This window comes from Aythya ferina (genome assembly GCF_964211825.1).
Source record: "Aythya ferina genome assembly, chromosome: 2".
NCBI classification, from domain to species: Eukaryota; Metazoa; Chordata; class Aves; order Anseriformes; family Anatidae; genus Aythya; species Aythya ferina.
Window position 1 is genome coordinate 116,205,853 of NC_140297.1, and position 20,531 is coordinate 116,226,383.

A 20,531-nucleotide genomic window follows, 5' to 3' on the forward strand; every position below is an offset into this window, starting at 1 on the left:
AGCAGATCATGGCTTGTGAGCCACAGCTGGAAGTTCCTTTTCATAATGGGTATTTTTTTGTTGTTGTTTTTCCTGAGAACGTCTTTCTCAGACTCTTGGAGGATGACCCATACTATAATTATTTCCCTGCAATCCTGGCTGGTACAATTCAGCCTTTCTTTAGGTAATGGCCTGAAATTACAACTACAAATTGTAAGGCATGGAAAAGCATACCAGAGATGCTTTGTATTTTCTTCAAAATTTGTTTACCATTGTCAGTGAAACTAGTAAAATACTAGTTCTTCCCTTAGGTGTCATTGGTTTTGTTTTGTTGTGGGATGGAATAATTACTTGTTGCCATGGATTATAGAAAGCAGGAGCGTAAGTCTCTGAACTGAAACAGGAGTTTGAAGTAACACCATGTATTATTATCATTGTGTTTTCCGACAAAATTTCGACTGTGCTGCAGTAAGACGAGGAGACTTTTTATATCTATTAGGAGTCGCCTTGTGAGCAGAGAGCAGAAGATGCTCAAAGGCAGGTGATTTGGTGAAATGTAGCAGGTGTGTGACTCCTTTAACAAGTACCTGACCGTCCTTCCAGATACTGGAGGGACTGCAGAGCTTTCCTGTGCTGCCTAGCCCTTCTGTCACTCAGCCCTAGGCTTTCCGAGGTCCCCTCCATGCTCCCAGCACGGTGAGGGTGCCGGTGTGGAGACATGGTCCCAAATAGCTCTTGGAAACCAGCTCATGAAATATTGTGCTTGTGTTGTTGGAAGCTGCACTGTCAAAAAGGAGCAAATTTGGAAGTGGGACCTCCACAGGGCAAAGAGTAACTGGAACTGATGAGCTCCATGTGCCTTGGGGTTGCCCACCCACTCCTTTAAGTTGAAGCCCCACATGTGCAAAATGGGAACAACTTGTTTTAAGGTCTAGCAGAGCCTGGGAAGCCCTGAGACGGGTCTGCCCTTAGGTGACCCCCATCCACGTTTCTGCAGAAATCAGCCAGAACCTGGCGGTCCGCGGGTAGCAGAGCAGTCGGTGGCAGTGGTCTCTCATGATGTGAAATCCAGCAGTTCTCACACCCGCCAGCTGCCGTGTTTTGATTCGTGTAGGAGGGCATTTCTTGGTAGAATGAGAGCATGAAATCAGGCAGGAATGGAGGGTGCAGTAACCGCCGCACGCGGGGGAAAAGATTGCCTGGTGTGGGCAGAAGGAGCACAATGGGAAGTCTCTCTCCTGGTGTCGAGCCCGAGCGGGGAAACGTCTGCTGCTTGAGACAGAAAGCCTGATTCTTCCTCTGCCTTAAAAACATGGGAGGACAGGGAGGAAGAAGTGCAGTTTGCTGTGGCAGCTGAAGAGAATGGGTTTTGTCCAACTGTGATGCCAGGGCTAAACCGCTTGCTTTATTTCTGGCTGCAACAGCAAAGGGTCGGTGGGGGAGAGCAAAAATAAAAACTAAGGCTTTGTTATTCTTGGCCTGTGGTTAGTGTCTACCAAGTGTTTCTGAAAGTTCATGTGAGTGCTTTCAAGACACCTTGAGAAAGGTGTCCTGTAGTCTGTATGTGAAAGACCAGGAATGCAGGAGAGCATTCTGCTATGGTATCCCCTGCTCTATAAAATTTTGCGCCTGTATCATCCTTGGTATGTATATCTAGTACTTTGAATAGTCTAACGTGGCCCTTGCAGTCACTGGAAAGCCAAGTGAAGCAGTGTTGTCCAGGTTAGGCACTGCAGTCAGTGGAGGAGAAGAGGAAGGTGCTTGTGGAAATACAAAAGATTTGGGACAGATAGGTATAAAGGAGAGCCCTCTGTCTTGTGGTGCTTGGGATGGACTTGGCAGGCACCAGAGCATGAGAAGGGGCATTGCAGGGGTGAGGTAGGCATGATCTGTGGCGGCTCTGGGTTGCATTTATCTCTCATTTATCTCGACTTTGGTGTGTTAACATTTCCCCCTCTGCTCCTCCTTGTCCTATCATTATCTGACCGAGCAAAAAGTTGCCTTCCATCTTTTTATAAGCCCCCTTAATTAATTTTAGATATATGCGAACAGCTGACTACCTAGTGACAGAGCTGAGATCGCTGTATCTGCAGGTTAGGTACCCAGTTTCTTAGTAGTGATGAACAAGGTTTGGCTTCAGGTGGCTATAGGTTAGTGTGGTGCCGATCTTTTAACATACAAAAAGGTACTTTCCTCTTGATACCTCCAAAACCTCATAACTGATATGTTTATTTATAGCTTTCCTTTATCTGAAAGTTAAGAAGTCTCGAGTATGTGTTAAGCGAGATAGGCAGACATAAACAGGGATATGAAAAGTCTGTTCATGCAGAAAACTGAAAAAGTAGCCTGAGAGCCACTGCTGAGTAATCAAGAGTACATCTCTGTGGTGCTTGTAGGCAGGCACTGTGTTGTGTTGGGTTTGTTTCTCTTAAGATAAAATGCTTACACTGCAAAATGAATACTGCTTAGAATTAAACTTAATTGGATTTTTAAATATCAAAATGTCTGAAAAATGTGCAGTAATAAGAATATAAAATGCTTCTTGTGAAGTTTTCCTAATTCTATATGTAATTAATTAAAAAAAAAATACATCTGTTTTGCAGGAGAAACTGTAGAAGGCCTTCGAGAGAGTGATTACCTTCTGATTCATTCGTGTCGGCAGTGGACAACAATCACAGCTCACAGCCTGGAGGAGGGCCACTATGTCATAGGGCCAAAGATAGAAATCCCTGTACATTATGCAGGTAAAGTTGTTGTTAACTTGAAATACAAATTCAAAGAGAGTGAATCACCTACCACTTACATTGGTCACTTTAATTGCTGGAGTGAAGCTAAGTCTCTGGTATCGGTGACCATGACCTTTTGATAATGCTACTGAGCACAAGAGAAACTGATGTACTCCCAGAGATACTAAATAGATGTTTGTCATTGGGCAGCATGCTTAGAGAACACAGCTATGTAGAGTAATCGGGTTTAACTTGAGCATAACAAATTGCCAGCCTTTTTCATCTGTGAACATGGTAGCAAAAGTATGGAAGTTTGAAAATGCACTGAAATATCAGTCATAGATAGAATGGGGGTTGTGATTAATTACATACTCGAGCTGGAGGAGATTTTTACTTTTTTTTAATATATCTGTGTTAAAAGGTAGGGAGCATTCATAACAGTACTGCAGGGCGCTCCTTGACATTTCTTTGTTGCTGCCTGCCTTTTTGGATGATGCAATAATACCGTTGTTCCCAGTAGGTAGGTATGGCACCACTAATCAATATTTATTTTACAATTTCAAATTAGTTTTCCTTTCCTCAGAAATTATTTTAATAACTTCCCACTGCTTAATGTCCTTATTGACAAGCTGAATAGAGCAGTACTGTCTGATTGGGATGTACTTATCTTGCTGCAGTTAAGATGCAAAAATGTAAAAGGCTGGCAAGTGTAAACTCACGGAGCCATGGCTACAGAGCAAAGGTGTGTGCTTAGTACTGTGCTTTCTCTTTGTCTTCCATACGGCCAGTTGTCAATTGATTAATCAATTCAGTTGTCTTGCTGTCTCTTTTTTAGATGTTGGTGTAATGAGGGTGGGATGAGTTGTACGAGAGCTGACTGAGATTTGCTTTAATCGCACCAGTGCTGCAACTGCAGTGATGCACTGTATTTCGGTGATGGAACTTGCACTGTTTTTCCTTGGAGCTGGCTTCTGGAAAGTTAAATGTTTTAAGACATGTTTAAAAACTTCGGTCTGTTAGCACACAGCGTCATAATGTACATGGACATTAAAATTCTATGAATTTAACTTTTTTAGTATAAGCAGTTTCTAGTGTATGTGCTTAGTAACTATTCTTTTTTCACACCTCCTGACTCCATAAGCTTCAGTGCCATGGCCAGAAAAACACCTTTCTTCTTTCAGACTGAATGGTGCATTTTAAAATTCTCACTGATTCCTGGAAGAACAGAAAATAAACTGGTTTTTGGTGTAGAAGAAGGCTGGACTTTTAAGGGGTTTACTAAAGCTTGGTTCTTAATTTGTAAAGAACTTAACAAAGATCTGCGAGGCAGGGTTTCCTGGTTCTTCGTGTTTCGTTCATGCTTGGCTTGATTTTGCTGATATCTATGTAAACTCAAAGTCTGTTCCTTAGGATATTGCAAAAGCCATTGATGTGGTTTTCTTCCTGGCTTGTGTTAATGCAGGAAGAGTGTGTTTAGTTGACAGAACACATTTTGCTGTCAAACGATCTCCAGAAAGTTCCCTGCTGTAAACTCCTCATTTATGAGACAAAAATACAGGAAAACTTCAGAAGTTGCCATGTAGTAAAGGCTCATACTAAATAAGTGGTGCGATCCGGTGCTGCCAAAGGAACCTCACAGAAATGCTCAGGGCTAACTTGAGGTATCAGATCATGCAATACAAGTTTGCCTCTGAGAAAGGAGAGATGTGTCTAAGGATGTGAAGGCTGAGCTAGAAGAGCACTGCAACCAGGTGCTTGGGTGCTAACCTCCAAAAGCATTTAGAGGTATCTTCCATACACTAAAAATTTATGCTGTCGTGGAATATGATACAGGGCTCTGTAAGGTAACGCTAAGTGAGTTGTCAGGGCTGCATTGTGCAGTGCCTCACAGCATGGTTTTGGGATCCAGAACCCCACAAGAAAGCGGCCACGCTTCATGTTGCTGCTGCAGAAGGCTTCTTAGGCTGGGGACTGCCCTGATACATTTATGCTTCTAGCTCAGGAGCCAGGCTGGGCATCTGCTCTGTGGTAAGCCATGAGAAGGCTGGGCAGTGGGAGCGCTCCAGAATCATGGACAGGATCTGAGCAGGATGTGCTGCTACCAAAAGGCTGGATGTTCAGCTGGCCAGAGCCTTGTGAGCTCGCTGACACAGCCCTCCGTTTACATGCAAGAACTCCCCATCTTTGAAGAAAACACAACTGGAACAGTTGACAAGCTGTTTTTATGGGGTTCAGCCATTAGTATCTGGTTTTAGGGGTGGGATTTTTGTCTTCATACAACAATACAGTTTACACACATTTGCCTATAAGTTTTGGATTATGACTGCTGATTTTTTTTTTGCACGCTTTCACTTTAAACTTCTGTCAAGTAAGACATCAGCTACAAACATGCAGTTGGCATTGTTGCTTATACTGCCTACCAGAAAGGTCTTTAGACATTGAACATAAACATTTATTAAATGACCTTCCAGGTTTCTTTTATATTTAATACAATAATTTAATTCCCCTCCAGATTTTAAAGTAGCAGATCGTAGCATCATTGTGGTTGCTACTGTTTAGCAGAAAGGGAAGTTGAAACTGATTTTATTCCCCTGAGATTATGTGTTTAAGTACCACAAAGTCGTCAGTCTCATATATAAATACTAGTATAACGTAAATCTTATTTTGCTATTTGCTAAATCGGGTTTTGGTACATTTATTAGACCTAAATATAATAAAGCCTTGTTAAAGAAAGAAAATGCTGTATTTCACATTTATGTGAAATTTCATTAGCAGAACCTCTGTTCTGCAGTCCTGTTACTGGGAAGCTACTACCCCAGTTGTTTCATTTGGGGGTGACTTACATACAGTTAATTTTTGCTGTTGCTGTCAGAGAAGACTCATATATGACAGCTGCTAGTCTAAGCATTCCCTCTTGAATACTCTTTCCAGTCTGCTTCTCTTTAGAGTAAAAGCTAAAGTCAATGTAGCATCAAGTTCAATTCTCATGTAATTAAAAATGAATGGCTAACGTGTTTCTGACTCCTAAAACAAAGGAGGTCTTCACGTGTATGTGATATGAAGAGTGGATCAAAATTACTGTCCTGGTAGTCTCCTGCCTTGCTGTAAGAGAGCAGACTTCACAAGAGTCCATGGCAAACCACTGCGGCGTACAGGCGTTGCTTGGGTGTCCTTTACTTTCCCTCCTCAAGTTCCCGTAATTCACACCTGATACTTCTAACAAGGCCTTACCTGCTCGCTGTTTGAGCTAGCTTTATATCGTTCCTGCTACTATATCCCTAATATTAAATTTCTACTCCAGAAATGTGTGCATCATCTATACCCTCCAGCTGACAACAAATGTTACCACTAGTTCAGGCTGAGGCAGCACAGATAAACGTCTCCTGTAGTAACCTCAGAAAAATGCTGTTGTATGATCTGAATTTGGTATCTTACAGAATTAAAGTTCGCTGTACTGCTTCTTGTCAAGACAAATGCCTCTTATCCTCTGTGCAGAGGTATCTGTGTGGGGAGCTGCAGGCGTTCGTGGCTGCTGCTTGCATGTATTCTGTGATAACTGAAAGTGATTGAAGCCTCCGTCAGAGGGCTTGAACACCATGGGCCTCAGGTGATGTCTGATCCTTCTTGTGTCAGGTTCTGGGGCTACAGAGCTCAAACCAAAAGCGTTATCACAGAATCACAGAATTTCTAGGTTGGAAGAGACCTCAAGATCATCGAGTGCAACCTCTGACCTAACGCTAGCAGTCCCCACTAAACCATATCCCTAAGCTGAGGTTTTATCAGCTCAAGCCCCAGAGGTCCCCTGCTCTGACTCTAAAGAGCCCAGGTTCAGGCTGTTGTATGTGCCTGTGCTACGTGGCCACAGTTTGTACTGGGTGCAGATCACTGCTTCGGAGTTGGATGGGGCTGGATGTGGTTACCTGAACTTGCTGTACAGGTAAAGCAGCACGGAGGGCAGCGGAATGAGACACGAGCATGTCCGTACTCTTATCTACAGAGCACAGCCTTTTCTTTCAGAGGCTGAACTAATATTGGTGACCATATGCAGTGAAAGAAGAAATACTGTGGGATGAGCTGGCAGCACTGAGGTTACTTTGCCCTAGATACTCCCATGTTTAATCAAATCATAACAGGGCCTTTACTGTTGTTTTCTAGTGCCTTATCTCTGTTGTTGTAACTGATGGTTCATTTGCCCTCTTGTCCTGTCTGTTAGAGGGTTTTCCCTTCTGTCAATCAAAATGATGACTTTAAAAAAAAAAAATTCAGCCTCCCTACCACTTATTTTTCTTCTAATCAGCTTTGTCCAGAGTTTGGAGGGAAATAGCTCTTGCATCAGTGCTGCCATCTGTGTGTTCGTACAAGGCAAGTAATAAAGAAAATACTTCTATTAAGACACTAGAAAGTAACACCCTATTCCAGGGTGTGCCGTGTTGTAACATATCCGGGGTGTTGGAAATACTCTTCCTGTGACCTCATGCCTCCCAGCCACAAAGTGAAGGTGTACAATTACTAATACAGAGTAATCACTTGTGCCCTGTCCGGCTGCTTGCCTAAGAATACCGATAGCTTTCTTAATGTCTTTTACATGAAGAAATACACGGCCTCATCGTGTGAGCCTTCCCCAGGTGGGGCAGCTGGTGGGAATGAGTCAGAAATCCCTTCTCTGGTTTTTGAACCAGTGTGAATGAACATCCTACTGAAACCTGTTCCTACTAGTTTGATTTGTTAATCATGGCTGTGCCTCGCTGCATCCTGTTAGCACGGAGGAAGGCTCTCTCTGCAGGTCTTCTCAGGAGTGAACTTGCCTTTGCAGCTGCAGAGCTGCAGGACTCCCTGAGATGCTGCAACGTGCAGCAGCAGTTCCTGCCTCCTGTCCCAAGGCATGCCCGCCTCTGAGGCAGTTGTGCAGTGCCACCAAGCCTGCTGCCTGCTCTGGGATGGTCAGGACATGGACACAGGAGAGTGCTGAAGTGTGGTGTGAGTTAGGCATCTCCTAGTTGTCTTGAGGTGTTGACAACAGGTCAACCCTTGAATCTCCTCTACCCAAGATGTGGAAGAGTGTTGTGATGCCAAACGCTGTTAGGTGTTTAGTGGTATGTTAGTTCTGCTTATTCATGCTCTGTGGCTCTCTTCATGGCTTTGGAGAGAAGAGCAGACTCTAGACTGGTGAACATTCATTGCTTAATGACTTTAGGGTAGCTATTGGCAGCCTGAATCCCTCTGGGGACAGATGGGGTGCTTTGCTGGCCTAAGTTCAGTTCGGGTAGTGATGGACATAGGGCCCTTTTACTCACCTTTGCCTCACTGTAAACAGAAGATGGTGTCAGGAAGAGGTAAGCTTGTTCTTTTGTGTAAGTGGGGGAGTACAGCTCTGATGGGGTAACTTTTAAGTTCAAAGAAGTGGGCGAGAGCTGGAACAGGGAGGGACACTGCTTTGGAGTAGGGAACTTACTCAGGTGAGTCCTCTCCAGCAAACAGGTACACCACTCCCTGATATGAAATGTGTTTTGCATTTTAATTTGTGTTTTGCTTTGAACTTAACCTGGCACCCAACTGTTACGTAGTTCTGGGGCTTTTATGCTGTACAACGGCATACGGCTTCTAGAGAACAGGGCCTGAATTCAGCAGCTCTGAAAGAGGCAGGCTGCCATGTGTGTATGGGCTGGTGAATGATTAATGAGTGTGTGTCCTCAGAAGAAAACCAAGACAAAAAACAACCCCCACGTTTAACCCCCCCCTCCCGGTACTCAAGTTTTGTTTTCGTTTTGTTTTCTTCAAAAAGGTTGTTTGATCTTAAAAGCAGTCAGAGGTATGAAAGCTTTTTTTCACAGGTACTGCTAATAAAAACACTGCCACCAGCACATGGTCTTCATGGGTTTAAAACAGAAATAGGAGGCTTGTAACACTAGATACTTGATTTTGTGAAGTTTCCTGAGAACTGCGACCCTTTTATCCCCATAACTGAAGAGAAAAATGTATCTTCCTTATCCATTTAAAAGTGTCATTGTAGAATGGTGCCTGGGTATTGCAGAGTTTGTCTCTTCTGTTGGTTAGTCTGAGAACAGCAGTCTCCAAAACACTGCTCACAGAGCACCATTCCCTGCTTTCTCTGACAGGGCAATAACTATCTTAATCTGTATTTATCTACTTAGTTTTCTTATTTAGTTTTTCTCTTCTTTTTCCTTGCCAAAGACTCTGTTTTTCTATTCTAGGGAATCGAGGCCTTGAGGTCTGTCAACTGTTTTCATATTCCTGTTTTTTTAAATCTGTCATTGAGGAATAATGTGCGAATTGCTCTTCCATACATGAAAAAATCTCTATATTCTTAATTTTTATGGTGTTATTTTTTTTTTTCTTCCATAGACTTACCGTAAAGTTAAGCTGATGTCAGACTTGCCATGATTCACCACAGCCCTATCTGTTTGTTATTCTACATTTCTGTGCCTTTTAACCTTTGGCAGATGTTTCTCCATTGACCATCAGTGCAATGTCAAGTCACAGGATAAAAAATGCAGGCACAGAAAATTCTGGCAAAAATTTCCCATTTCTTTCACACCTCCAGGATCGTATTCTCCCTGTTCCATCATCCTTCCCCGGCCCACCAGCACCCAGGCAAATGAAGTAGCAGTATTTTACAAAAGTTTTAATGAAATATTCCCCTTTTGTCTGACCACTTTTATTGGAGAATCTCTTTTTTTTTTTTTTTTTACCTATTAAGAGTATGTACAGGTGTTTTAACACTACATTTTCACGCTGGATTGATTTTTGTTGAGCAGTTGTATGTCCTGAGCCCGAGTAGTTAGTTCTAAGCATGTACAGTACTAGCTTTCTAGTATCGTGTGCTGGCAGCTTCCCAGGATGCACGCAGAGGTATTTCTGTGGATCAGAAATACCTCTTCTGTGTGGGGAGATAGTTCAAATGCAGCTTCTAGTGGAACAGCAGTGCACCATTCTTCATCAGGTTGAACTGCTGATAATCTTCTGAAGTACTTTCAACTTCACATCTCTGAAGTCAGCCAGCATTTTTTGCAGTGTCCAGTTTCCTTAAAATTATCATCCTTATTAAAATCGGCTGACCGTGACACAGACTGCTTCTCTCTTTCTATATATACAATCTAATTTCTATGAGAGACTTGTGGAGTCTCTCACCTACAGAATCTGTAGATTTCACTTGATTTCCAGGGTGGTTGATGGAAGTATCAAAGTTCATATTCAGCATATTGGTGAAACCCCCTTCAGCTCTGCCTGAGCTCCCATCCACCTCCAGTCCTGCTACCTGGACCAGCTGAAACATCTGAAACTGCTGTGGAGTCTGCAGCCATCGCTGCTCTGCGGTGCAATCCAAAAGATCGGGTTAGTTCACGGGGTGGGATCTCTGCCAGGGATGGACGGAGAGTCGGATTATGTCCCAGAAGTTCACAGAGAAAAAGCACCTGATTTTTCTGTCCTCCTTTCCAACCTGGGAGAAGAGTTTGTGTTTTGTAGACTCAAGTTTGTATCAAATTTAATTTGTTTCATGGGATTTGCTTTGTGCCTCAAAAGAAACAAAGACTTGTGATGATAGTGATATTTTTCTATAGTGTTTCAGTGGCATATTAGGCAGAAAGAGGTGTTTGTCTTTAGCCGTTTTCCTTTTCTCCACTTTGTCTTCTGAGTGCAACCTTACCCTTTTTAAAAAGCCTGAGGTTTGCCTCGGCATTGAACTTCATGTTTTATTGGTGAGAGGGAAAGGGAGTAGGAGGAGAGAGGAAAACTTGCAGCTTTTACAACTGCTGATTTGAAGTATCACATGTTCTTCTCAGACTTGCACGCTTCTTGGCTGTTACTCCAAGTCTGCAAACTAGCTGCTTGCTGAAATTCAGCTGTGACCTTAGAAGCATTCACTGTGAGGTTTTTGTTTGTTTGCTTCAGATCTCTGGGGGCAGCAAAGAAGCTGATAGGAGCTGCATCAATTAGGAGAGAACTCCAGAGGCTTATACAAAAGAAATTAACTGGGGAGGATGACTTCTTAAAAGATTGCAGTTGAGGGAAGGTTAGAACAGCAGCCAGGAAACTGGTTCCCAGAAGACTGGGAGATGGGCTAAATCACACAGGATTTGCTCAGCATTGCTTGAATTACTTTGCCCTAGCTCTTGGCTGGTATGGTGGAGCACTGGGCTCATCTGCATGGCAACAGAAAGGCTGAAGTGCTCTTAAAAGTTGCCTAACACAACTGCTAGGAAGCTCAGGGGAAAAGGCTAATCCATGCCAAATTTCAGGGTGTATTTAGGGCTATGCTGGAGGTTCCGGTCTGCTCCCACGTTTCCAACCACTTGAGACAACCCAAAGTACTGGCTACAAGGAAGCTGGGAATGTGGCTCCTGAGTTCCCAAGAGGAAGCTGTTCTCTTCTTCCGTGAGCTGTAAATTAAGGCTTTAAAAGGGAGGAGGTACGTGAGCACTGCGGCCTACCTGGTTGTTAACCTCCTGCTGGTTAAGCTGGGGAGGGACAAGCATTTCTGGATGTGCATAGGTTTCCAGATAGGACAGCTGGAGATGGAGATACACCTGCAAAGCAGGACCCTATGTTCTTTGCCATAATACCTCCTTCCTGCATCCTGGGAGTGGGATAGGTGGAAAAAATGTCTGTTTTAGGCGTCATTTGGGAACTAGACATGAACTAAGTGCGAAGCTGTTTCATCCTTTCCTACCCTGAAGTAGATCTTTAGGCAGGTTTAACCATACTGTTAGAAAACTTGAAGGATAATTAGAAGCTCAAAGAGAGAAGCTAGTCTGTAATTCACACTAGTTTTCCTAAAGTAGAAGAGTGCATGCACGCGTGTGTGTGCATGCCTGTATAATGTATCACAGAGTCAGAATGGCTGAGTTTGGAAGGGACCCCTGGAGATCATCCAGTCCAACGCCCCTGATCAAGCAGGGTCATCTAGAGCACGTTTCACTGGATCAGGTCCAAGCAGCAGGCTTTGAATATCTCCAGAGAAAGAGGCCTTCTGGGCCTCCACAACCTTTCTGGGCAACCTGTGCCTGTGCCCTGTCACCCTCGCAGTAAAATTTTTCCTCATGCTCAGACAGAACTTTTTGTGTTTCAATTTGTGCCTCTTGTCCTGTCACTGGGCACCACTGAAAAGAGTCTGGCTCCATCCTCTTGATGCAATTCCTTAAGATATTCATATACATCGGTAAGATCCCCTCTCAGTCTTCTCTTCTCCAGGCTAAACATGCCCAGATTCCTCAGCCTTTCCTCATGAGAGAAATGCTCCACTCCCCTGATCATCTTCGTAGCCTTCTGCTGGACTCACTCCAGGAGCTCCCTGTCCCTCCTGTACTGGGGAGCCCACAACTGGACCCAGCACTCTAGGTGAGACCTCACCAGGGCTGAGTGGAGGGGAGGATCACCTGCCTCGACCTGCTGGCAACACTCTTCCTAATGCATCCCAGGATACCATTGGCCTTCTTGGCCATGAGGGCACGTGGTTGACTCATATAGGCACCTAACTTTTCTATACCATCTATCTGGCCTCAAAGATGGATGGCCCTTGATGAAAGAAGAGAATGAAGAGAAGTCAGTTGTAAAGGCACAGTCACAGTTTAATCTGTAAAATACATTTACCTTCTCTTCTGTGCAAAACTTGAATTTTTGTTTGTTTGTTTTTTGTTTGTTTGTTTTTTAAAAAAGACTTTCAGCTGAAAACTGGTATGTTTTGAGTTGATAGTTTGTCTCGATAATGATGTCTTTTGTTAATCTCTTAACTCCAGTGCATGAAGTTGGGTTCTGTGCTTTTGTATGACTAGAGCAGCAGGTGCAGACTGAAGAAAGCAAGCACGCATGACTGCTGTAAAATCCTTGCAAAGAATGATGCAGTCACCATTTCGACTGTCACATGACTCTTAATCTTACCTGGATCATACTGCATGCTGGTCACAGATTAAAATTTTTGCAGAGAAGTACAATCCTTAATGTTTAGGGGATTGCGATATGGTTTATTGTATACTTCTTTTTTTTAAACAAACAAAAAATAACTTTATTTGGCTGTTTCTTCTGCACATAGTTTTACTTTGCCTCAGGTTTGTCCCCTCTTTTCCTTTTGCTGATATTCTGATTTGTTGCACAGTCTAAATCTGCATGGGAATTTGGGATGGAAGAAATTGCCGTCAGGCTTTGCGATTAGTCTAGGAGATCCTATAGACTGAGTGTCCCTTTGCTCCTCAGGCTTGGAGAGGAACTGTTGTAGCTGAGCTAACATGGCAAATAAGCAAGCCAGAAAATATGAATGTCTTTCCCTTCCTTAAATACACAGCCCAGCTGGCAGGAATCTGCAGCAGGGTTCTCGATAGGTTGTGCGCGCTCGGGGGGGAGCAGCAGAGAAAAATGCTGCACAGGATGATGTCATCTTGTGAATTTCGGGATGCCAAAAGGCATTTATTTTTTTCCCTGGAGCCAGTATTTGCCGCTCAAAACAACTGATAGGAAGTGTGGTAGGAATTCTTCGGTCAGCATCCTCCCCATGGAAACCAGCACACTCCATGTCTGGGAGCGAACACTGGTCGCGTCAGCGCTGCCTATTAAAGCAACTGACATCACGGACGGCTTGGGCTTCGGCTGAACTACTGTACCTATTGGTGCCAACAGTAAAATAAAACCGTGCTATTTAAGCCCTGTATAACTCTGTTTATATGGAGAATGTAATTTGTGTGTTTAATTTAGCCTGTGATTCAAGGCGGTAGTTCTGCTGTGTCAGGGAAAGGCACTGCTGTGAGCTCTGACACTTCGAGGAGTGGAAGAACTGGCTTTTTTCTCTGCTGTGAACCGCTGTGTGGAGACTCGCTCTTCTCAGGTGGCAGAGATTAACTTGTTTCCAGGGTGTGCTGGGAGAGGGGAAGCTATTAAAGCTATTAGTAAAGGTGACCGTTTTTACCTGACTGGGAGCAACAGAGGTAATTATCTTCTACTTCTGAGGGACCTAAGCAACAGCTGGAAACTGCAGCCTGTGCCTTGTTTCCTCTGCCATGGGACTTAACTTTTCTTGTGAACCAGAGTGTGCGGTTTGATCCCAAAGGAAAGCAAAGCCAGGACAAAGAAGGAAACACAAAGCACCTGTATATATGGTATGGGGGCTTTCACGAGGGTCCTCAAACTTGGAATGCCTGCCTGGTAAGCCACCGTAGCCTACATGGAGTAAGAAGGACCATCTACCAGAAAGGTTATGTTTTTCAGGGGAGTCACCTTCATTGCAGTCTCTTTGTCACTTGTTCAACCTTTTCTGGTCCATCTCACACGAATTTCATGCTGCAATAGACTGGGAATAGCCAGCCAGGGCTGGCTGCCTTTGGGTGGCTGGAACAATTCAAGGCTGTTCACTGTTGCCTTGTAGCACCGTGCTCACCTGATCCCTCTCCTAGCAGGTGTGTGGACCAGCTCACCACGTGAAAGGTCCTGTTTTTGTCACAGTGGCTGCACACGTGCCGAAGAAAAGAAGAGGAACAGGCTATTAGGGTGCACAGTCACACCTGAAGGTTTCTGAAGGTCTTCATCGAAATGATGGGAACCACGGTTGTCATCTTCTGCTGGAAGAGAAAATTTTTTACTTTATTTTTGCATTAATAAACTTTTAAGCAGAAGCGAGTATGGGATGTATATCTGTGGGGGAGAAAGGAAGGAGGAAGTTGCAACTGGGGAAACCATCTCTGATAAAATACAAACCATCTCTGATAAAACGCTGCCCAGGCCCCTGCTATGTAAATAAGGGCTGTGTAGGCTCAGTGGGACTTCTGCAAAGCTTGATAGGAAAAACGAAATGTTGGTGAGATGGGCGTGCAGGGGAGCTTGCATAATCCAGTTCTTTAGCTACTGTGTTCCTGCTCATTGCTGGGGTTCAAAGGGGAGTAGGGGTGGGGAATTACGACACTGTGACGCTTGCTGTACAAATGGCATCGCCAAAGAAAAATGAAGCAGTGCTGCCTTTGACCTTGGTGTCTGAGTTGAGAGATTACTAGGGGTGTGACATGGAAACCCAGATCCAGCTACTAGGAAGGATGTGCTCCTCACACAGAGGAGGGGAGGGAGAGCAGTGTATCCTGTGGTGTGCGATGAGAAATACTATGAGTTGGAGTCTCAGTGTGACAATAAATCAGCTCTCGGCTTCTCTAGACATTGCTGAGATGTTAGATGGGTGAGGTGGTTGTTTCTTGTAGCTGTGCATGGTATCGGTTTTCCTGTGAAGCACTTTCAGATCCTCCAGGAGGACAGTTGCTATAGAGACATAACAGGAATTTAGACAAACTTGCTAACTGAAAATTGATGGAGAACCCGAATTTGACTTCAGACTGGCAGTGTCTTAAAACAGTATGTAAATAGAAGAGACTGACATTTATAATAAGATCTAGCGTGCATATGCTCCTATCTGAAAAACTGCCTTGTCTTAATCTAAAAAAGAGGCTTAGAGATGTACTTGAAATCCTAGGGTGGATTTTCTACGCTTTTTCTGTTGTTGTTATTTAATTTTTTAATTTTTCTTTTTGACACTTATTTGTGATAATTGACAGTTGCAGCAATCCTATGGATGCCTCTGAGTTACCCGTGTTTCCCCGCTGCTGTGGTGGTACCCACGCTGCTGGAGATGCACAGGGGGGACCTGAAGGCCCACCAGAGCTGCTCTGGGTGCACGGTTGGGAGCAGATGTGTTTGTGCTGCCTTCCCAAGCTGGGAGCACAGTGTGCAGGCTGCTCGGTGGCAGACGAGCTCAGCTGATCCTGTTGGCTTACACTGCTGCAGTCATCGTGCAGGGTGTGGGAAAGAGCAGGGGAAATGCTACAGCGGTACTGGGGAGGGAGAGGGATGAAAGGGAGGTGGTGGTGGTGGTGGAAAGAGACAAAGCAGCAGTCTGGGTGGCGATGGAGAACAGGAGCAGGAAGAGGTGGTGGGACTGAAGCTCTTTTCTGGTACCATTTTAACAAAAAGTGGCTTTGCTAATCTCTATTTCTGGTTGGAGCTCTAATGACTAGAATTAGTCTCGTCTAGAAGAAAGAGACATATGGCAAGCAAATGGCCCTTTTTAATGAGCCTCCCACTCAGCAGTTGGCTGCTCATCCAGTTTGTGTGTGGCACTGTTAGAGCAGTGTCTTATTGCCAGGAAAAAAAAAAAATCCTGCAACCTTTTGGTGGGTTTTCTTTTGGGAAGAGGGGGAACAGATCGTAATACATGTGTTAGAGGGAAACAAAGCCTCATACTAGCTTCTTCAGCAATTCACTACCCAAACTATTTAAAAAAAAAAAAAAAAAAAAAAAAATCCAGAGTGTAGTTTAGAAAGCTGGAAAGCACCTATTCTTTACCTCTTACTGATGGTCAGGTACTGTATGTACCTTTTTACAGCACGTGGGGTTTTCTAATGATAAATAAGTAACATAATGCCTGACTTCTGAAAGTCATGGTAGTCCAAAAGGGCTATGGGATTGCAGCTGGTCTATCGAATCATATTAAATCAGTTCATGAAGTACTTAATGGAAAATATGGTATTTGTTAGACAGCAGTGGGTGTGGAAAATTGATGGGACCATTGTTCCTAAACTATAGGTGCCACCAGTATGGGAGAATAAGATTTATGATGACCATTCTTTGCTTTTGGTAATAGCTGGGTGACTGAGCTAAGAGCAATCCACTGCCAAGGTGTAGCTGCATAAGGAGTCATGCAAGTACCAGCGTATTTATTTATTTATGCCAAGCTTCCTCATTCGGCCTTATGACTTTATCTGAACTTGTAGCAAGGTCAGGCTGTCCCTCAATGCTTAACCTTGCCTGGTGAGGAATATTCAGTATGCCACACGCTATGGCAATGGCTTTTAGTGTTGGATCTGAGTTTGTTCTCCAAGTGCAGAGAGTTTGTGTGGAACAAACAGGGAATGCCATGCTCCGTCACCCTGCTGCTGCCTCCGAAGCACAGCTTCATCCAAGGTTCAACAATGTCACTTTTCCTTCTGGTTGTGGTTTCTAACACTTCTCCCTGCCTCTCAAGGATTGTGTTGAAAGTGCAAAGTACTTTGCCACCTTCTGCTTGCAGCTGGGGGCTTCCCAGCCCTCGGCTACAAAGGGAGGACTTGTTTTGCAGGCTGCAGCTTTGAGCAGTGCCACCACATGGCGGTTCACTTGGGTCCTTTGTCACTGCTAGGAAAGAGCCTGGGTGGGTATTTTTACAAGAAAACAAGAGTTATGGTTCAAACCTGTGTCAGTGGAGCTGCCTGTGAGAAGAAGGAGAGGTGTGGAGTTGAGCTGGGTGACTGGTGAGTACGCGCCATGAATAAAATGCTTTTTGTTCCCTCACGAGAAGATGTGAAGCAATTAACAGTGGTGATTGTGCGCATCCCGCTCCCTTGATAAGATAGGCACTAGCTGTTGCAACTCAAAATAACTTCTCTGAGCCCATCTTGTTAGCCCTGTAGTTGTTATCCGAGCAGCCTGCGAACGGAGCTGTGCTGCTGGCCTCAGATGCTGCCAGGGCTAGCGTCTGACAGACCGCTTTGAAAGCTGAGGACGAGATTTCAGCTGGCCAACACCGTCTGGGTATGTTGTTGTTTTTTGTTTGTTTGTTTGTTTTTCTTGGAGGCTGCTAATCTGCAGCCTCGCAGGCTTTTCTTCTAGCTGCATGTGACTTCTGTGTGCTGCTCAGCTCTGCCTCCCCAGACCTTGCCTGGCTGTGGGCCAGCTGTGCGCGTACTTGCAGCCCTTGCTGCTTCAAACTTCTGGTGACCGATTACAGCAGGGCAGCACGGAGGGGAGGGGGGGGAAGGCATTTGACTCCGTCTATTTGCCAAGTCATATTATCATAGTAAGGTGTGAGTAATAGCCACTATATATATACACACACACACAAATGCCAGATCGCGCTGTGATTTGATTTCCAAGGTATCCGTATGCCAGAAAGCGGACTGCTTCCAGATACCTTTTCTTCATGCTTGAACAGTAAAAAACATCCAGTGTCAGTGGGTTGAGATCTGGGGGACTGAGACGGGGGCAGGTGTTTATAAAAAATAAATAAATAATAATTTTGTTTTTAAGGAAGTTACGCACTTCCCTTTTAGGGAAAATTGACAAAGCAATACATAATTTTGCCGGTGTGGCTGAGATGAACTGTGCTTTTTTGCTGGGATGCATGTAAGGATTTTTTTTATTTATTATTAAAAAAATGCTTCTTGTTCCATTGTAAACCATAAAGGGAATGTACACATTGATAGCAAGATAAGTTAAATAAGATCAAGGAGGAGTTGCTACATCCTTACTGTAACCTAAGTGGTAGAAAGTCTTAGTAGTGACTGATTCTTTCCTCTCTGGAATAAACTAATCAGGAAGCTTCAGTAGTTTATTTCCACTGCCCTAAATTAATCTGAAAAGGGCAGGATAAACTTAATGCAATACAAAAACAGGCTTTTAAATTTTCTGTATCTGTGGTTACTCAAAAATAACCAGAAGAAGTCTCTTTGATATGCAGTTTTCAGTAAAACTACAGTTCTTCAGACTCCTGGAGCTAAATGAAATCCTAAAATTCATTAATGTCAAAAAACTTTAAGAACTTAATTACTGTGTTTGGGGGCTATGGGCATCATAGGAATCAAATGTGTGCCATCTGATATTCACTGTTATCTGTGTTGATGGTTACTACTGATTGTTTTTAATAGTTCAGCATACTGGATAACGTGGAGGAGAAAAATTACAACTACAGATGGAGGTCTTACCTTGGAAACAAAAAAAAAGCCTTTAAAATCTGAATTGCAAGTTTCAGCTATTGTATTTGGAAAGGCAGCACTAGAGTAATACTTGATCATGGTCATAGTTTAGTTGGATCAGGTTAAAGCAAACTTTTTAAACGTGGGTTTAGGTGTTTTCAAAGCTCAAAATCTTACCTGGATAGCTATTTGGAAGACTAAAATGTGGGAACTAATTGGTTAATATTTGCCTTAGGCTGCAGTGTCATCGACTTCAAAAGAAATTAACAATAGAAATGACTTAGCTGGTTTTGGCAGATGAAGTTTTTGTTTGTTGTTCTCCTTGGTTGGAGGGATGATCTTGGGAGCTGAGAACACTTGTGACTAGTGTTGCTATAAGTGGTGGTCTCCCCTCCAGGAATTCTCTGTACCAAACAAACAAACAAAAATGCTTTTCTTAAAGAAATGTGCCCTTTTATGTGAGGAACCATTAAAATGAATACAAAGATGCGTTGTTACCAGTGTCCTCAAATGTGTTTGTGTTTTTTTGAGACTGATTTTAAAATAACCTTGTGTGCTGATTTCTTTTATTTGAGGTTTGTTCTCTGTATGCAGCCACAGCCCTGTGTTATTGCATGATAGCACATGCCATATCACGGTTTCTTAGACAAGTTTCATGAATGATTTGTCTACAATTAATAAATGCTGTAACTCAGAAATCGAATGATCGTTTTTGTAGTTCTAGGGCTTACTAACCCTCGTTGGGTAATTCTTCATGAAGTATAATCTTCATTTAAATAGTTCATGTGTCTTTTATCTTGGTCATTCCTCTTTGGAGGAGAAAATTCTTCTTTTTTCTTCTGTAGGAGGAGAGTGATTATGGTTCATGCTTCATGGCAGAACTCTTGGATAATATTTGGAGTAAGTGAAAAAATAAGCAGCATTAGGGAGTGATTAGATGAAGCTCTTAGCTGGCTTCTCAGGTCAGAGGAAAGCTCTCTGTACTCCCTCTCTTGTAAGTAATCTTACAGAAGTATGTTTCCTGAGTTGAGCCATGGATATTTTTTTTTTCAATAGAGTAAGAAAAGTCTCTCTATTTTCCCTGGGAGCAGAGCTAGGTCACCAGTAAGGGCTCTCAAGAAGAACTTCTTTCTGAGTATTTGAAAATACTTGAGTTCTCTGGCATTCTGGTGATACTACTACAGTTCAGAAAGTGAGAAATGTAAGGAAGCAATGTGGATGCCTTTCGGTTATTTGAACACGCTGCCCTGGATCTGGGGGCTTATTGCCATGAAAGGAGGGCAGAGGTTATGAATGAGAAGGTTTTCAAATCTTTTTGAGAAGCTATTAAGATTTGAAACTTAATTGAAGTTTCAGATTACTACTTCAAAGTTTAAAATGATCTAATCTAGAAGCTACAAAAGAATGTCCATCTGTATCTGTGTAGAAATAAGTTGTAGCTAATCAGTGTAATGCATAAGGAAGGGTGTAGCAAATACACATACAGTTGTTCAGCTGATTCCATGCTAAATGCATTTCAGATATAGTGGCAACAAGAAAAACGTGTGCCTACAAACTAAGTACAATTATTCCTTTTAAATGCACTGAATTAGTGACTCCCCACAACCCACAGTCATGGATTTTTGGGTATTACGTTCTGGAGCACCAAATCTATGTTCCTTACTCTTGCTTCTGCAGCTTGGAGATGTCTTAGGAGTGAAGAATAAATGTATTTTCCATGGAAAAGAGCAGGTGCAACAGCATGTATAAAGGACTCTTATTATTTAGTAAGAGCACCTCTTCTCATAAGGGTTGGGCTGCAGACTAAACCATATCCAATCAAATATTTAGAAACAGATGCACTCCCCTGTTGTGGCTCCTCTCTTCCAGTTGATGCAATTGCACATATTAAAATGAGGTGATAAAGATTATTTCGATGTATCTCTTTAACTGGGGGGGCATGCCAGAATGGTGCTTTACATAAGTAGTCAAATCTGCTTGTTTCATGGCCATGTAAATTATTACAAATTTTATCATGAAGGGAATGTGTTTGATACAGAAGTTATTAGACAGTAAATGTAAAATCCCACAGTACTGTTTCCATAGACCTCTTTCAATCTGATGATAGATCTTT

The 20,531-nt window shown here is 43.2% G+C and overlaps 1 protein-coding gene and 1 long non-coding RNA gene across 5 annotated transcripts in view; both read left to right on the forward strand.

The window, feature by feature from the left end:
• The window catches only part of GAREM1 (GRB2 associated regulator of MAPK1 subtype 1), a 102,762-nt gene that overhangs the window by 21,529 nt on the left and 60,702 nt on the right, over positions 1-20,531 (forward strand). For all 3 annotated transcript variants that reach the window (XM_084507571.1, XM_084507573.1, XM_084507572.1), the window contains exon 2: positions 2,583-2,723. In XM_084507571.1, coding sequence (XP_084363697.1) covers positions 2,583-2,723 — 141 coding nt within the window. The remainder of the gene's footprint in view (positions 1-2,582; positions 2,724-20,531) is intronic.
• Positions 13,639-14,323, forward strand: LOC311430746. 2 transcript variants are annotated; one of them, XR_014689006.1, is made up of 2 exons: positions 13,639-13,856; positions 14,105-14,323. It is a non-coding gene; the product is annotated as an uncharacterized lncRNA (long non-coding RNA). The 2 variants fall into 2 exon arrangements; XR_014689007.1 differs by having other exon boundaries at positions 14,108-14,323.